This window comes from Myripristis murdjan, chromosome 10, assembly GCF_902150065.1.
Source record: "Myripristis murdjan chromosome 10, fMyrMur1.1, whole genome shotgun sequence".
Lineage (NCBI taxonomy): Eukaryota > Metazoa > Chordata > Actinopteri > Holocentriformes > Holocentridae > Myripristis > Myripristis murdjan.
This window is the reverse complement of record NC_043989.1, coordinates 30,819,097-30,836,680: the sequence shown is the minus strand read 5'-3', so window position 1 is coordinate 30,836,680 and position 17,584 is coordinate 30,819,097. Positions and strand designations below refer to the sequence as shown.

Here is a 17,584-nt window from a genome sequence, read left to right as displayed (position 1 = left end):
CTAAGTTGTGTATTCAAGGCTCAATTGACTGGTCTACAGACAGGTGACAAATTAAAAGACAAAACAAAATAAAGTGTCATAGGGGAACTTTTCCATTACACTGTATCTACTCTGCTCACTTCAGCTCTTCCTGCTTTTTTGGTTTTCAATTAGGCAAAGGTTTGGGATAGTATCTGGTATCAGATAGTATTTTCAGAACAACCTCTGCTGAAGTTCCCAGTGATCTGAGCAGACGGTAAAATGTGATGTGAAATGCTACAGACCACTGGTTGGTCAGAGAGAAATTGAACTGTTAAGTCCTGCTAGTCACTGCTTAGAACAAGGACATACCAAAGGGAGAATCACACATTTTTTGTAGAGTTTGGATAATCTATCCATGTAAAAAAAAATAAATAAATAAATAAATAAAAAATTCAGTTGTTCTCCTAGTTACACTAATATTGTTCATATGGAGCAGCCATTTATGCCTTTATGCACTGTAGTCCTACTATAATATCCCTCTCTATGTACAGGATCATATGGAAGAATGGAGCTCCATCCCTCCAGTAGAACCTCTTCACACAGCACACACACAACAGAGAGAGAGAGAGACGAGAGACTAGGTGGGAGATGAAGATGGAGAGGAGGATGGTGAAGCAGAGGAACAAGAATTCTTGAGGTGCAACACAACTGTTTGCTAAATGTTGACTGTGTAAAAATGTAAAACATGAATTAAGATGCATACCTGGATAGTTGATGAGTTTAATGGGGCAGAGGACAGGAAAGCGGCTCTCATCCGGTCTCTACTTCATAATCTTAAAATTAAGCGATGTGCAGTCTTTCTCTGGTTTATTTAGTAACTAAACTGTTCCTCCTGCTGTGGGCGTGCTTGGGTAATATGACATGACTTTGCTTGTCTATGGGCTGTGCCTCACCTAATTTCCCTCAGGACACACACGGCATTCCAGTTGTTACGTAAATCCTAGTTTGAACAAACAGCAAGGAAGGAAATAGATCCTGTATTTTCAGCATTGCAATGGCAACCGAGTCCCCTCTTCTGCTGGCTGCAGTGACCCTTCTGTCTGCCCTGCAAATGGGTAAGCTCCTCAGGTGTTACATACTACAAGTGCAAAGGAAGGGAGACTTCTTATTTACCAAGTTGCTCTTTGCCTCATGTTGACTTATCTGTGTGGGAGGTGGTTTTTTGGGTGAGTCGTGCCAACATGGGGCAGAGGTTGTACAGTGTGGCAACAGCTGACATACCTTTTGTCCCTTTTTTTTAAATTAATTCTTAATCAGGTGGTTTCACTGCTGTTAAAATCTCACCATCGTATACAGAGATCCAATGAGCAAAGAATGTTTATAGAAAATGCAAACAAAATACACAGTACAGTTCAGTCTCCTGTTCTAGTAGTTTGTCCGATAGTAGGGTCTACAGACTGCCAGGCTTCTGTGAGAGGAATTGTTTGATTTTACTGTTATTGTCCTCTCTACCAAGAATGTTCTGTTCTTCATGAATGTTGTTCCAAAACGTTTATCCATCTTAGTTATGAAGGGCTGAAAACATGGTTCTACTGCACAAATACTGTGAATGGAGTTTTTGAGTCGTTCTTATGAGAAGGTGTCACTACTAAGCCATTGTCCCCTCTCAGGCTACCTGGCCAGGCAAGTCGGAAAATCCAGAATCGCCCATAAGATCATGCCGCCCATCGTCACTGGACCGCCAGAGTTTGAGAGAACTTTCCGAGCACAGTAAGACAGCATGACACCAAAAGAGACATTTGGCGGTGGACTGATGTGTTGGTCTGCCAGGCTGTATACAGCTGGTGACAATGGAGGAGATTGTAATAATGGACCTGCTGCAAACCTGAGGCAAAAGTGGCAGACATTTGACTTGATAGCTTTGGCTACAGAATAGTTGAATCCAAATGAAGATACTCTGACATCCTGGTTGACTGTGTGTGTGTGTGTGTGTGTGTGTGTGTGTGTGTGTGTGTGTGTGTGTGTCTGTGTGTGTGTGTGTGTGTGTGTGTGTGTGCGCTGTGGCCTGTGTTTCCAGTCAGAACTGTGTGGAGTTCTACCCTGTCTTCATGGTGCTGCTCTGGACCTCGGGGACGTTCTTCAATGAAGTGACAGCAGCTGGAGCAGGACTGGTGTACATGGTCGCTCGGCAAATGTATTTCAATGGATATGTCAAGTCTGCCAAGAAAAGGTCATTTTACTTGTCCTGTTGTTTTGGCATTTCTGAGTTTGCAGAACTCTTTGAACCAAAAAGGTTAAAGACACAGTGTGGTTTGCAGTATGGTAGAATGCAATGACACATGTTTAGGATAAGGCCTTACTACCACCAGAAAATTTGATAAGGTGCTTTCTGGTTCACAGGATACCTGGTTTTTACCTCAATTTGGCTGTCCTGTTCTTTCTATCTCTACTGAGTTTCATTGGGATACTGCGTGGGATACTTCTCAAGTACTTTGACGTCCACGTCTGAAGATAGCCGGTTCATCAAGCTATGCACACACACCTATAACCAAGTACATACAGCATACCTGCAGAATGGGAGGTTTTCTCAAAACACACTTTCCGGACAGCTGCAATCACAAATGCACAATGACTGCTCAACTGTAAACGTGCTGTATATGCACTGAATTACAAAACCAAAAGTTTTTCAAGCTTAAGTCATAAAATTAGATCAATTTTTTTTGTTGTTGTTGTTGTTTTGTTTTGTTTTTGGACTTTTGTGTAAAGTTATACTTAATTTTGAACGTGTTTTTCCAATGTAAATGTGATTGACAAATGTATCTTTCAAAGTAACAAATATGAGGCTTTTGTTAGACTGTTTCATTGGCAATAACAGACACTAAATTATCCATGTGTCCCCGGTAGACCATTTGAGCCAGTTCTTCCTGTTAACACATCAGTATACATAGACTATGTTGAGTAATCAGCCTAGTGTGACACTAGTATTACACAATGGAACATGGATGACCCAAAGTCTTTTTGAATTAACATCTATGTCTGCTGTCTAATTCAGAAACACACCAAAAATTTGATGAACCTCACCAAATCTTTTAGTCTTGTGTCACCTCTGTATGCACCTACAATGTTGGGTTTTTTTGTGCATATTTGTTGTGGCTGCATTTCACTCATAGTCAGAGGAGTCGGATGACATTTCGTTTCTACAACTTGAAAGTAGTGTGAATATAACTGATCATTTAGATTTTGACAGTATCACAACGGTGGTTTCCGTGCTATGCTTACTGCCTTTGCTACACACCTCCACAATTCATGAGGCAAAGAGGATACTGGAGCCTACCAGTAAATGATTAAATGAATGAATGATTGAATAAATAAATAAACTTTCATTAGTCTCTTGTTTCGCCATACCTGAGTGAAGCTTTCCCCTTAAACCATGGGCGTCATTCGGACATGGCAAGGTATGACACTTCACATACCTCAGCCTCAGTGAGTCCTCACTTGATCTGTCGGTGGAGAAAATGGAGAGTAGGCTAATTGGTGTCTCCTGAAAACGGTCAGAGATGAATTTGGAGGCCATAAAACGAGAAGTCACATGTGAGCATTCAGAACCAATTAGGCTAATAGTTTTGTGCTCACCAAATGAGTGTCAGTGTGATATCTCCTGTCAACACTGACCCAATGTCACATACTATAGTGTAGCAGTATATGGAAGTAGGGGCAATAGTAGGCTAATAGTAGCTGCAAGTAGTGATAACTTAAAAGTATTGGCATTTTTCTACATTTTATTACGTTCCTGCCACTTGCTACTGATTTTACACCTTGTTTTGTGTTTTTTAAATAAATGTATAAATATTTTGCTACCTTTTTTTCTCTCGTGTAACACACATTACATTTCATTTTAATGTTCAAAATGTGCTATACAATTGATTTTAAACGATAGAGGCAGTTGTAGCAGCTAGTAGTTAGCCTTAGCAGCAGGTGGCCCTGCAGCATCACAGATGCTTTGCAACCAGTGAACTTACAAATCAAACTAGACTTTGCTAAAGATTCTGAAGAAACTTTAAATGTGCTTGCCACCGTTACTGACGGTTGCCAAGGCATTGCTAGTTAGTTGCTATGATGTTCTGGGTGGTTTCTAAGCAGTTGCTATGGTGTTCCTGATGGTTGCTAAAGTGTTGCTATGGCGTCCTGGGTGGTTGCTAGGAGGTTGCTTTAGTGTTCATAATGGTTGCTAAGGCATTGCTAGGTGGTTGCTATGGTGTTCCTGATGGTTGCCAAGGCATTACTAAGGTGTAGCTATGATGTCCTAGGTGGTTGCTATGGTGCTCTTGATGGTTGCTAAGGTGCTGCTAGGCAGTTGCTATGGTGTTCTTTGTGGTTGCTAGGGCGTTGCTAGGCAGTTGCTATGGTGTTCCGGGTGGTTGCTAGGGTGTTGTTATGGTGTTCCTGATGATTTCTATGGTGTTTTGGGTGGTTGCTAAGGTGTTGCTAGGTGGATGCTATGGTAGTTAGGGTGGTTGCTATGGGGTTGCTAGGGTGTTTGGGGTCATTGCTATGGACTTACATTGGTGTTTGGGGTCAATGCTGGGATGCATTGGCTGCAGTGCTAGTGGCCCTTGAGACAGAAAAGGAGAGATACAGAACCGCGTGTGTATCTCTGTGTCACTGAGAGGGAACTTAATTTCTAGCTACCTCTCCGAAAGTTCCGCCATTAGTGTGTATTGCGTCCAAATTCTGACTGCAAACTGGAATTGTGAAAAAACACAAAAGGCAGATCATTTTGAAAATTGACACAGCAATTCTTCTCCACACGTTTTTCATATTTTGTGCATGGATGTAGTGCAAAATAAAAGAAAGAAATAAATAGAAATAAAAGAAAGATACTTAAAGTTACTGTTCAAGTATTTTAATTATTAAATTATTCATCAAATTATTAATCACCATCATCATCTAAAGTTGCCATTTTGACATCTATAGTTACCTATAGATTTAGTCATAGGGGTTAATAGGAAACAACATCGCTGGGTTACATTAAGGCCATGTACACTCAGTGGCCACCTCATTAGGTCCACCTGTACTACAATGTACTGTAATCCAATCCAATCAAACTGCTGTGCCATGAAGTTTCCTTTCCTGCTGCCTATAACGCTCAGGTTTTCTTTTTGTCACAGTAATAGAGGTGTTCAAATGTTGGTTATCTAATTTTATGTCTGCCAATATCGCATGTCACATTTTATCAGTGTTGGGCAAGCTACTTGTAAAATGTAGTGAGCTAAGCTACCAGTTACTGTACATTAAATGAAGCTTCACTACACTGAAGCTCCCCACCAGAGAAATGTAGCAAGCTAAGCTACAATACAGTGACAACATGTAGCTTAACTACATCAAAGCTTTCTTTCTTTTATTTATTTATTTTTTTATTTTCAACATTGAACGAACTTCACTCCAAGTCATTGCTATCTTAGTGATCAATAAAACTGTCAGTCAAAAAAATGTCCAGTTCAATAGTTTATGAAACCGAGCTCTCTCTGCTTTTACTGCTACAAACCATGGTAACAAAAACACACAACATGCCTCACATAATACCAAAAAGCAGGTGGTGTGGATATACTAATGTGGGAGAAGTGTGTATATATGTTAGTGTGTGTGTGTGTGTGTGTGTGTGTGTGTGTGTGTGTGTGTGTGTGTGTGTGTGTGTTTGTGTTTGTATGTATGTGTGCACACCTGTGTTTGCATGTCTACTAAAATTCGAGCCCATTTGGAGGACAAAGTGTAAATGACTTTAAAACTCAATAAGTTGGTTCAAACCACAGGAGCAAAAGAAGAAACCTGCTCCCAACAGTAACAGCTTGGCAAAAAATGATGTGATGTGTGTGTGTGTGTGTGTGTGTGTGTGAGAGAGAGAGAGAGAGAGAGAGAGAGAGAGAGAGAGAGAGAGAGAGAGAGAGAGAGAGAGAGAGAGAGAGAGAGAGATGTCTTACAACATCGTCATCTTCCTCCTCCTCTGTCATCTTCATCACCTGCGTGCTCGTTTCCCGCTGCAGCAGACACTTAGCACAGGTATGTGACATCACAAAGAAGACCGCGTGTCGGCGACAAGCGCATGTCCGGACAGGTATTATGACGTCACAAAGAAGGCTGTCTGTCGGCTGCACATACAGGTCCGCTGCTCCCGGTTAGAATAGAATAGAATAGAATAGATAGAATTTATTGTCTGACCCAGAAGGTGCCAGAAATTTTTCTTTGACAAGGCTCAAAAAGTCTTAAATGTATACACACACACACACACATACACTCACACACACACACACACACACACACACACACACACACACACACACACACACACACACACACACACACACACAGTATTCATAAATAAAAGACACACACAAACACACAAGCACACTATTTCTTAAAAGCAGGGAGAAGGGAAAGGACCGGCTCCAAGTTAAGCCTTTGAGCTGTTGAGGGCTGTGACTGCAGATGGAATGAATGATTTTTTGTAGATCGTTTTCCTTTTTTTGAGGTCAAACAGCAGCAAAAGTTCCGCTGCGTTTAAGGTTGAAAAAAGCCTGTGAAAATGTAGCTTCTGTGGACGCTACCGCGCTATTTGATCAGTAAAACAGTTTCGCTACTAAAAAGCTATTTGATTCAGGAAACAAACTATACAAACCATAATACTGTGCACATCATCACAGAATTTAAGATATACTTAGTAGTTGGTGACCTCTACTGGCAACAAGTAGGAATTGTGAAGAACAAAAAATAGATGGAGCCTGTCTGCAGTGTATGTATACACCAGTTTCTCAAAAAAAAAAAAAAAAATGAACACACTGTTTCAACAAAATAAATAAATAAATAAAAATGTTGGTTCTTTAACAGCATTTAAGTTGAACCATACAGTTACTGAGAGTTGAATGTTGTGGAGCTTCCAGTTGTACAGAATTGATAGGCAGTATTGAATTTTTTTTTTTTTTTTTTTTTTTTTTTAATTAAGTAGGGAAAAGGGTAGGGAAAAGTGATGGTGTTAGGGGTAGTGGGGTTGGAAATTGATGCAGTGGTGTGTGTGTGTGTGTGTGTGTGTGTGTGTGTGCAGGGAAAAGGGTAGGGAAAAGTGATGGTGTTAGGGGTAGTGGGGTTGGAAATTGATGCAGTGGTGTGTGTGTGTGTGTGTGTGTGTGTGTGTGTGTGTGTGTGTGTGTGAGCCCAGATGTGAGTCCATTAGTTGTTGGACTCGTCCATCTTCTTGTTCTTCTTCTCCTCCTTGTCATGGTCATGAGAGGTGAAGCAGGCTCTGAAGGGTCGGGTCATCCACCTCCAGAAACTTTTTGGGGCACTGGGACGTTTCTTCTTCTCCAGCACGGTGATCTTCTCCAGCTCGGTGATCTTCTCCAACATTCTGGCTTCTTTCTCTGCCCACTCTTGCTGTTTCTTGTCCATGGCCTGGTTGAAGTCTTCTGAGGCCTTGAGGAGGGAGGTCTTCTCCTCCTGGATCTGGACAAGGTTGGTCTGCAGCTGGCTCATCTCACTCTCCACCTGGACCTGTTGGACAGCCTGGAGCTGGTCCTCAATACTCTGGACCTTGTGTCTCTCCTGCTCCAGGGCATCCTCCAACTCTTTGACTTGGAGGACAGCACGTCTCTCACTCAGGTCCTTCTCCGTGATCTGAAGCTGCAGGTTGGAGATGGTTTCGTTTGAAGTGGGTGCATCGCTGGTCTCCGTGGCCTTTTGCGTGAGGATTGCTTCTTTGAGCTCACTCACTACCTGACGAAGTGCCTCCATCTCTGCCTCACAAGCCTTGATCTTGGCGGCCTGCTGATCTGCAAGATCCAGAGTTCTCTTGAGCGCAAGCTGGAGTTCTTCAGTTTTTTCCTCCACAGCTTGGCTGTTGGTGCACAGATTGTCCTGCTGAGCACAGGTTTCCACTGCAGCCTCGCTCTTGTTGTCCTGCTGAGCGATGTCTGTCTCTGCAGCCTGACTCTTCTTCCAGGGATTGTCCTGCTGAGTGATTTTTTTCACCTCAGGCTGACTCTCCTTGCAAGAACTGTCCTGCTGAGAGGTGCTTGCCTCTGCAACCTGACGCTTCTTCCAGGGATTGTCCTGCTGAGTGATTTTTTTCACTTCAGGCTGACTCTCCTTGCAAGAACTGTCCTGCTGAGAGGTGCTTGCCTCTGCAACCTGACGCTTCTTCCAGGGATTGTCCTGCTGAGTGATTTTTTTCACTTCAGGCTGACTCTCCTTGCAAGAGCGGTCCTGCTGAGAGGTCTTTTTCTCTGCAGCCTGGCTCTGCTTTTCTTCCAGAACAATCTTCTTCACAAAACTTCTATCCAGTGTGGCGTTTTTAAGCGCCTTTGCGAACACTGGAATAGCGTTCCTGTGAAGGTGCATATTGTCAAACAGGTGCTCTGTGGTCAGAGAGGGGTGACCGACCACATGTACATTTGGCAATTTTTTGCCACCTGCCATGATGGTCAGATTCACCTTCTCAATGACCTGTGAGTCCACATCCGTTCTTGGTAACAGAGTGGACACCACAATCTTAGAGGCAGGGAATTTTTGATGGGCCTTGGACATGAGACCTCTGAAGTATGGTGCAACTCCATCCTTCCATTTCACCAGGTCATCTGTGCCTGTGTGAATGAGGATGTGAGTTGGTGAGCCAAGGCTGGGATCAGACAGTGTGTCCCAGGCTGATCTTATGTGGGGACACCACAGCTTCTTCACCGTGTAACCGGGAAAAAGCCGAGTCTCCTGGAGGTATTTGCCGTTTGAATCAATGAGCACGACAATGTGGCCCATTGGTTCAGCAGGCTTTTTGTTGGGACCGGGTTGGGCGGTCCGAGCCAGGGACGTCTGCTTTTTGGCAGCCGTCCTTGTGGCTGTGTGTCCCTCAGGGTGGTTGTTCCCCTGAGGTTTAAGATGGGCTCTCCCGATGACTGTGTGCCGGGGGCTGCGGTCCTCGGGAGGCCCAGGTTGGGCTTTGTGGTTGGGGTTTGCCTTTGTCGGTTTCGCCATCCTGGATGAGTTGGGTTTGGTTGGGTGTGTGTGTGTGGGTTGAGGAGCCTGTGATAGTTTCAACACAGACTCTCAGTCAAAGCCTGTGCAGCACGAAGTTATAAACACTCTGTTGCCTACGTCATCGAGACATGCACGCTACGTCATCGCCTATGCTATTGTGACATGGAGTCACGTGACACGCGCTACCTTAACACAGCTGCGGACATTTCCAATGCGTTTCATCAATAGAGACAATCGTTCGTTTTTGCTGACGGGGCTTCATTTTGCGTTCTTTCTGCATTGATGTGTTGTAGTTTTTGTTGGAGGCAGACAGACGAGGAGCCGACAACAGATTTCTCAACAGATTTTTGCAAGAGTTCACTGACTTTGACTTCAACAAGGTAACTCATTATTTTGCGACTGTACGTCAATTTAGCCCAGTTTTGTCATGTAAAGTTTCGTGTGTGTGTGTGTGTGTGTGTGTGTGTGTGTGTGTCAGTTGAAGGCTGGAGAAAACACACCTTCCGTAGCTAGTAAGATGTGCTCAATATCAGCAACAGAAAACAGTTGAGAGATTTCAACATTTAGTTGATAACCCCATGAGTTTGTGAAGGAATAACTTTACTTGATAAAAGTTCAGTTGCAATCGTGTGTGTGTGTGTGTGTGTGTGTGTGTGTGTGTGTGTGTGTGTGTGTGTGTGTGTGTGTGTGTGTGTGTGTGCGTGTGTGTGTATGTTTGGTTTTTCAAGTGCACAGTGCCCAGATTGATCAAGCATGACAAAGTCGACACACACACACACACACACACACACACACACACACACACACAAACCGGCACCTTTATGTGCACCGTAAGCTCACCCACACGCACGTGTAAGTGTAATGCGCGCTAATGCACGCATCAGAGGTGTTTTCATCGTGAAGGGGGACAATTCATTTCAGCTCCCAGGTCACCTACCAAACAGCTTTCAGCACCACGGACAGCGTCCCAGCAGACCTCAAACTGGTTGGTCTCCCAAAACCCACAAAAACGTTTTATTTGGGGTCTGTATTTATGTTACATACCGAACATGCACACATAATAATGTGGTTGGTTTAAATTGCAAGTATAAATCGTGAATCACTGGGAGAATTATTTGGTAGGACCCAGGCCACCCAGTTTGAAACTGGGACAATCCAGACAAAACAAACTGGCACGCCTGGTCATTGTAGGTAATGGTTATGTATGTGTTGAAAATGTATCTTTAAATTAAACAAATAAAATCCCAATGCAAAAGCTTTCATTACAAAACAGTGTCACAACATCATGACATATTACACAATCCAAATAAAAAATTAGTGTCTGTAGCATTACAATAGCACCGAAATCAATCATCAAATAAGGAACCCACATGCATGTTCCTTACAAATGTGGCACCATTTAAAAGGGAAATAAACAGGCTTTCCAACGGTATAAGGTTTATTGCCAAGAAGCATTGTTACAATAAAGAAATAATCTACCAAACACAAATTTCCTTCCTTTTTGTGTGATGTTTATTTCAATCCCCCACCTGAATCTGGTAGTTCCACCTGAATCCACAGGGTGGCATTACAGCCTTCTGCTGAGCTCACCTCTCCTTGTTGCTAATATGCATATGGTGGCACAGCGGTGCTAGTTTGGTTATTTTTGTTTATGTGGGCTGTTGTTTAATTGTTAAACAGCAAAATGTTATCTTTTCTTGCCATGTAAAAGATAGAAAAGCAAGCATGACTTTTATTGTGCTATAAATAAAGGAAAGTCTAAAAATCATGAACATTTCTTCTCTTTTGCATTTTAAAACAAATACCCGAGCCCTCATTTTCTATCTAATAGTCCTCAACTACTTACTTACTCAAAATCCCCATATCTATTCCTTACCCAGCCATTAATATGCTCACTGAAATCTATTTACTCCATTCTTTTGAAATATTGTGACATATGGTCTCTTGAGCTTCATTACAACAGGACTGAAAGTTGTTGCAGAGTAAACGCCATAATAAAAGCTGTGGATGTAAACTGAAAAGAAAAGTTCAGATTCTTACCCATATAGCAGTGTTTGCTGGTCCAGGTGAGTGTAATACATCAACCATGTCTGGTTTTTAACTCCTTCCCTGATCCAAACTGTCACTTTAGAGTTTCTCCTTGGCTGGAGTTCATTCATTTTTACCTTGAATACTTTCCATGAAGACATTACTCTACAGCAGTGGTTCTCAGAAAACAAAAACAAACAAACAGAGGAGTCCCCTGACACAGAGAACCACTGACTTAAAATACTTTATTTCAGTAGTTGTTGAGCTACTGCTTGACCAGTTACTGCCTCAACCACAGTTCTGTTTCTGTTACGATATGGACAAAATCTTATATCTTGATATTTATGCCACATACGTCATTAGCGATACAATAGATGATATGAACATGGCTTCACACTTATTTGAAATTTTAAGTGTAGCAACAGTGAAAAGTAAGCATTCTTCAAAAAACAGCATAATAATACCAACCAGGTGTAGAAAAAACAGTTACTTAATAAAGTTTTTTTTTTTAATTATTATTATTATTATTATTATTATTTAATCAGAACAAAGTCTCTGACTTAGCCTGCATCAGAGTTACAAGTAGCGACGTTACTAGTTTAACTTAAATGGCATTTCTCAGTAGTGTGGTTGTATCATCGCTGTTTTCTGAATCAAATAGCTTTTTAGTAGTGAAACTATTTAACAAGGCTCAATTTTACTATTGAAAAACTGAGACTTCTTAAAAAAAAAAAAAGCATAATACCAACTGGATGTAAAAAATGCAGGCACTTTACAAAATATTGTTTTGATCAGAACAGACCAATCACTCTCTTAGTAATCTACTGGAAATTTCGTAGACTGAGCAGTGGCGTTTCCTATAAATGTCATCTATAGGCTTAGTGGATGAAATTAAGCTTGGTTGCTAAAAGTTGCATGTCGGGTAATTTATTTGACAATCAATAAATATCTACTATATGAGTTTAGACTTAAACTTAGTGTAACTAGAGTTTGGTTGAGCTGTTTAATCCACATCTCTTATACATCAGATAAATAACAAAGACAACCTACTATAGTGAAGCCTTTGTATTCATATTAAAAGTATACAAATTAAGCTATTTTAAAATTAAACTAGACTTAGCTTAAGTATCTGAAGAAACTTTAAATGTGCTTGCCACCGTTGCTGACCATGTGGCCATGTGGTAAACTGCCAGCCCTATGCCGTTTGTAGGTTGTGTAGTTTTGTTAGAGGGCTTGAAGGCAGTTACTGTGGGCCGGGTATTTTCCAGGCAGTTTTTATCATCCTTTCAGTGGCCACTATGATGTCTGTGGGCAGCTGCTATCGTGTAGATAGTTGCTATGATATTCTGGGTGATTGCTAAGCGGTTCCTATGGAGTTCCTGATGGTTGCTAAGGTGTTGCAAGGCGGTTGCTATGGTGTACCTATTGGTGTCTAAGACATTGCTAGGCAGTTGCTATGGTGTTCCTGATGGTTTATAAGGTGCTGCTAGGCAGTTGCTGTGGTGTTCTTTGTGGTTGCTAGGGCCTTACTAGGCGGTTGCTATGGTGTTCTTTGTGGTTGCTAGGGCATTGCTAGGCGGTTGCTATGGTGTTCCCAATGGTTGCTGGGGTGTTGCTAGACAGTTGCTATGGTGTTCTTGGTGGTTGCTAGGCAGTTGCTATTGTGTTCCTAATGGTTGCTAAGGTGTTGCTAGACAGTTGCTATGCTGTTCTGGATGGTTGCTGTGGGGTTGCTACGGTGTTTGGGGTGATTGCTAGGGACTTGCTTTGGTGTTTGAGGCAAAGGCTGGGATGTAGTGGCAGCTGTGCTAGTGACCACTGAGACATTCAGGGACATTTGGGAATTCTGTAGTCAAATTGAAATTGCTTAGAATTTTATACTGAAAGGTAAATGTTTATAGACACAGATGAATGTGAGTTTCATGGCCAGTGATGAAAGACATACTTTGATCTTCTGCTAAAGTAAAAGTCATACCTGCACTGTAGAAATATCCAGCATCCAAATACACTCATAGTACAAAAAGAACACAGAAATCAAAATTACAGAAACCCTAAATACCACTGTGTGTGTGTCATGTAGCCAATGACAGGCAGGTGTGTCAAGAAACAGAAGTGATGTTCTTGAAAGTTCACATCATGAGTGACAGTGTTGCTTGTGATATAATCTCCTTAAAGTAATGCACTGATTCTTGAGAATTTGGATAAATCACGTCCCACTGAGAAAAATGCTATTTCTGCTGGAAATTTACAACATTTTAATGAATAAAAAGAATCAAGGGCATAATCAGGGGGTCCTTTGCACATTTGTAAGGTTCTTTTATAGGTTTATTTTTAATTTGTATTAATTTATATTAATACAAATTAATAAAAATTAGATTATATGTGGGCCCATGGCCTACAAAACCAGTTGTCCTCGGATAGGAGGACTTCAACTTGATTAAAACAACATAAAGTAATAATTTCATTGAATAATATCTTTACCACATGAAAGAGTACATCATAATATGTATTAAAAACTACAAACGATGGGTTTTGAACAATATTTACTATTATTTTGTGGTTGCTCAAAATGTGTCCCAGATATTCGTCACCACCGTCAGATATATATTTAAAAAATAATAATAAAAAAACTACAAGGTCAATTACATTCCCGAGGAGCTCTTTTCAAACCTTCAGCTCTACTGCATGCTTCAAGACCACCCAGTCTCCTGGAAGTTTGCTATTTTCTCTTAAATCTCTTCATATTTTTGGACACTGCTACTGTCACTACCATAAGTTGTCAACACCATCACTTTTGTATAAAAAATATTAGATTAAATTATGGAATAAATGTATACTTTTTAAGAAGAGGTCTGATGCAGGTAGCAACAGGGCGAAAACAAGCTGGCTAATGTGAACAACTCATGCTTATCATGTGAAAGAGCAGGTTTTTGTCACCACCGTCAGACGTCCACACCGTCAGGTTTTCTGTCTGACGGTGATGACTGAAGTCTGAAAAATCCTTATAACAGAGCTCAGGATTGTTATTTTTTGTACCAAATAGTTAAATTAAGTTGTTAAGCAAGAAGCCATTGACTTGAGTGGTATAAATTTTGGAAATGTATGTTTTAATGAGGTGACTGTCACCACCATCAGATTAGTGTCACCACCGTCAGAGGCAATTATATTTGTTTTAAATGAATATGCTTACAATATGTTTCTTTGGTGCTGTTGAGTTATTAAAGTAATAGTCTCTTTAATACAAAAGTATGTTTTTCAAATTAAAAAAAAAAAAAAAACATTACGGTGACGGTGTTGACAAAAACAAAGTAGCCTAATAACTGGAAAAACCTATTTTATGAAAAAAATGCAAAATGAGGAGGTTGCACCGGTACATTGCTGAACAGCCAAGACCTTGGCCTATAATGATATACCTTCAGATTTTGTTATTTAACACACTTTTTTTTTTTTCAAAATTAAAACCTGTTTTATCCAAATTCCCAAGAATCAGTGAATGGTCAAAGAAATGCTTATTTATCAATGACAGTAAGTCCACTGCAGGCACACTAAACTTTTAGTTTTAGTACCATACAGTAACATTAAAGTTAGGAGTATACCAGCCACAAAACAAGTGTGTGACATGACCCTTGCCTGACTTAATGTGTGTTTTAATAGCCTAAACTAAGTGTTCAGTGTATGTGTTGTTAGTTGGCATTAAACTAATTAGGCTACATCAGCTTTAATAAAAGTAACTCAAAATCAAAAATCAAAAATATACCAAGCTCATGATAAGGTATGAGTGATTGTGTCATGTGAACATAAAAATGTCATTTTGACAGTTCTGAATATTTGTGTGGACTTTATGTGTCATGGATGGATTTGGCTAGGAAGCACACCAGACAATCTGGAGAGGACTGCTGTACTATATCTAAGTTGTGTATTCAAGGCTCAATTGACTGGTCTACAGACAGGTGACAAATTAAAAGACAAAACAAAATAAAGTGTCATAGGGGAACTTTTCCATTACACTGTATCTACTCTGCTCACTTCAGCTCTTCCTGCTTTTTTGGTTTTCAATTAGGCAAAGGTTTGGGATAGTATCTGGTATCAGATAGTATTTTCAGAACAACCTCTGCTGAAGTTCCCGGTGATCTGAGCAGACGGTAAAATGTGATGTGAAATGCTACAGACCACTGGTTGGTCAGAGAGAAATTGAACTGTTAAGTCCTGCTAGTCACTGCTTACAACAAGGACATACCAAAGTGAGAATCACACATTTTTTGTAGAGTTTGGATAATCTATCCATGTAATAAAAATAAATAAATAAATAAATAAAAATTCAGTTGTTCTCCTAGTTACACTAATATTGTTCATATGGAGCAGCCATTTATGCCTTTATGCACTGTAGTCCTACTATAATATCCCTCTCTATGTACAGGATCATATGGAAGAATGGAGCTCCATCCCTCCAGTAGAACCTCTTCACACAGCACACACACAACAGAGAGAGAGAGAGACGAGAGACTAGGTGGGAGATGAAGATGGAGAGGAGGATGGTGAAGCAGAGGAGCAAGAATTCTTGAGGTGCAACACAACTGTTTGCTAAATGTTGACTGTGTAAAAATGTAAAACATGAATTAAGATGCATACCTGGATAGTTGATGAGTTTAATGGGGCAGAGGACAGGAAAGCAGCTCTCATCCGGTCTCTACTTCAAAATCTTAAAATTAAGCGATGTGCAGTCTTTCTCTGGTTTATTTAGTAACTAAACTGTTCCTCCTGCTGTGGGCGTGCTTGGGTAATATGACATGACTTTGCTTGTTGATGGGCTGTGCCTCACCTAATTTCCCTCAGGACACACACGGCATTCCAGTTGTTACATAAATCCTAGTTTGAACAAACAGCAAGGAAGGAAATAGATCCTGTATTTTCAGCATTGCAATGGCAACCGAGTCCCCTCTTCTGCTGGCTGCAGTGACCCTTCTGTCTGCCCTGCAAATGGGTAAGCTCCTCAGGTGTTACATACTACAAGTGCAAAGGAAGGGAGACTTCTTATTTACCAAGTTGCTCTTTGCCTCATGTTGACTTATCTGTGTGGGAGGTGGTTTTTTGGGTGAGTCGTGCCAACATGGGGCAGAGGTTGTACAGTGTGGCAACAGCTGACATACCTTTTGTCCCTTTTTTTAAATTAATTCTTAATCAGGTGGTTTCACTGCTGTTAAAATCTCACCATCTTATACAGAGATCCAATGAGCAAAGAATGTTTATAGAAAATGCAAACAAAATACACAGTACAGTTCAGTCTCCTGTTCTAGTAGTTTGTCCGATAGTAGGGTCTACAGACTACCAGGCTTCTGTGAGAGGAATTGTTTGATTTTACTGTTATTGTCCTCTCTACCAAGAATGTTGCAAGAATGTTCTGTTCTTCATGAATGTTGTTCCAAAATGTTTATCCATCTTAGGTATGAAGGGCTAAAAACATGGTTCTACTGCACAAATACTGTGAATGGAGTTCTTGAGTCGTTCTTATGAGAAGGTGTCACTACTAAGCCATTGTCCCCTCTCAGGCTACCTGGCCAGGCAAGTCGGAAAATCCAGAATCGCCCATAAGATCATGCCGCCCATCGTCACTGGACCGCCAGAGTTTGAGAGAACTTTCCGAGCACAGTAAGACAGCATGACACCAAAAGAGACATTTGGCGGTGGACTGATGTGTTGGTCTGCCAGGCTGTATACAGCTGGTGACAATGGAGGGGATTGTAACAATGGACCTGCTGCAAAACTGAGGCAAAAGTGGCAGACATTTGACTTGATAGCTTTGGCTTCAGAATAGTTGAATCCAAATGAAGATGCGCTAACATCCTGGTTGACTGTGTGTGTGTGTGTGTGTGTGTGTGTGTGTGTGCTGTGGCCTGTGTTTCCAGGTTCATCAAGCTATGCACACACACCTACAACCAAGTACATACAGCATACCTGCAGAATGGGAGGTTTTCTCAAAACACACTTGCTGTACAGCTGCAATCACAAATGCACAATGACTGCTCAACTGTAAACGTGCTGTATATGCACTGAATTAGAAAACCAAAAGTTTTTCAAGCTTAAGTCAAGGATACAAGGATACAAGGATACAAGGAAGTTTATTTGTCATTATACAACAGGTTGAATAATAAAATTAAAGTGTGGTTCCCTCTTGATTGATTAATTGATTGTATAGAAAATAAAATTATTAAACATGGAGGAGTGCAGATGGTGCATTTAGTAGTCTCACAGCCTGAGGGAAGAAGCTGCTCTGTAGTCTGGTGGTACGGCAGCGAATACTTCTGTATCTTTTGCCTGATGGCAGCAGGGTGAACAGGCTGTGGCTGGGGTGGGTGTTGTCTTTTAGGATCCTTTTGGCTCTGTGCAGGCACCTCACCTCCCCGATATCACTGATGCTTGGTAGATGGGTGCCAATGATGTTTTGGGCAGTTTTAATCACTCGTTGCAGAGTCTTCCTGTCCTGGGCCGTGCACATCCCATGCCAGTTTGTGATGTTTCCAGTCAGGATGCTTTCAATCGCTCCTTTGTAGAAGCTGACAAGAACTTGGCGTGGGAATTT

At 41.2% G+C, this 17,584-nt stretch overlaps 2 protein-coding genes across 3 annotated transcripts; both read left to right on the top strand.

Moving 5' to 3' along the window:
- Window positions 1-587: 587 nt before the first annotated feature.
- On the top strand, window positions 588-17,082 carry LOC115366552 (microsomal glutathione S-transferase 2-like). 2 transcript variants are annotated; one of them, XM_030062059.1, is made up of 6 exons: window positions 588-658; window positions 929-1,076; window positions 1,632-1,731; window positions 2,039-2,191; window positions 2,362-2,479; window positions 16,911-17,082. In XM_030062059.1, exons 2-5 carry the CDS (start codon window positions 1,016-1,018, stop codon window positions 2,468-2,470), a joined length of 423 nt encoding a protein of 140 aa, XP_029917919.1. In that variant the 5' UTR covers window positions 588-658; window positions 929-1,015; the 3' UTR covers window positions 2,471-2,479; window positions 16,911-17,082. The 2 variants fall into 2 exon arrangements, with proteins under 2 accessions (XP_029917919.1, XP_029917917.1); XM_030062057.1 differs by lacking the exon at window positions 16,911-17,082 and having other exon boundaries at window positions 596-658; window positions 2,362-2,561.
- LOC115366300 (microsomal glutathione S-transferase 2-like) lies at window positions 15,876-16,657 on the top strand. Its single transcript, XM_030061653.1, has 2 exons — window positions 15,876-15,988; window positions 16,554-16,657. Exons 1-2 carry the CDS (start codon window positions 15,928-15,930, stop codon window positions 16,655-16,657), a joined length of 165 nt encoding a protein of 54 aa, XP_029917513.1. The 5' UTR covers window positions 15,876-15,927.
- Window positions 17,083-17,584: the final 502 nt, after the last annotated feature.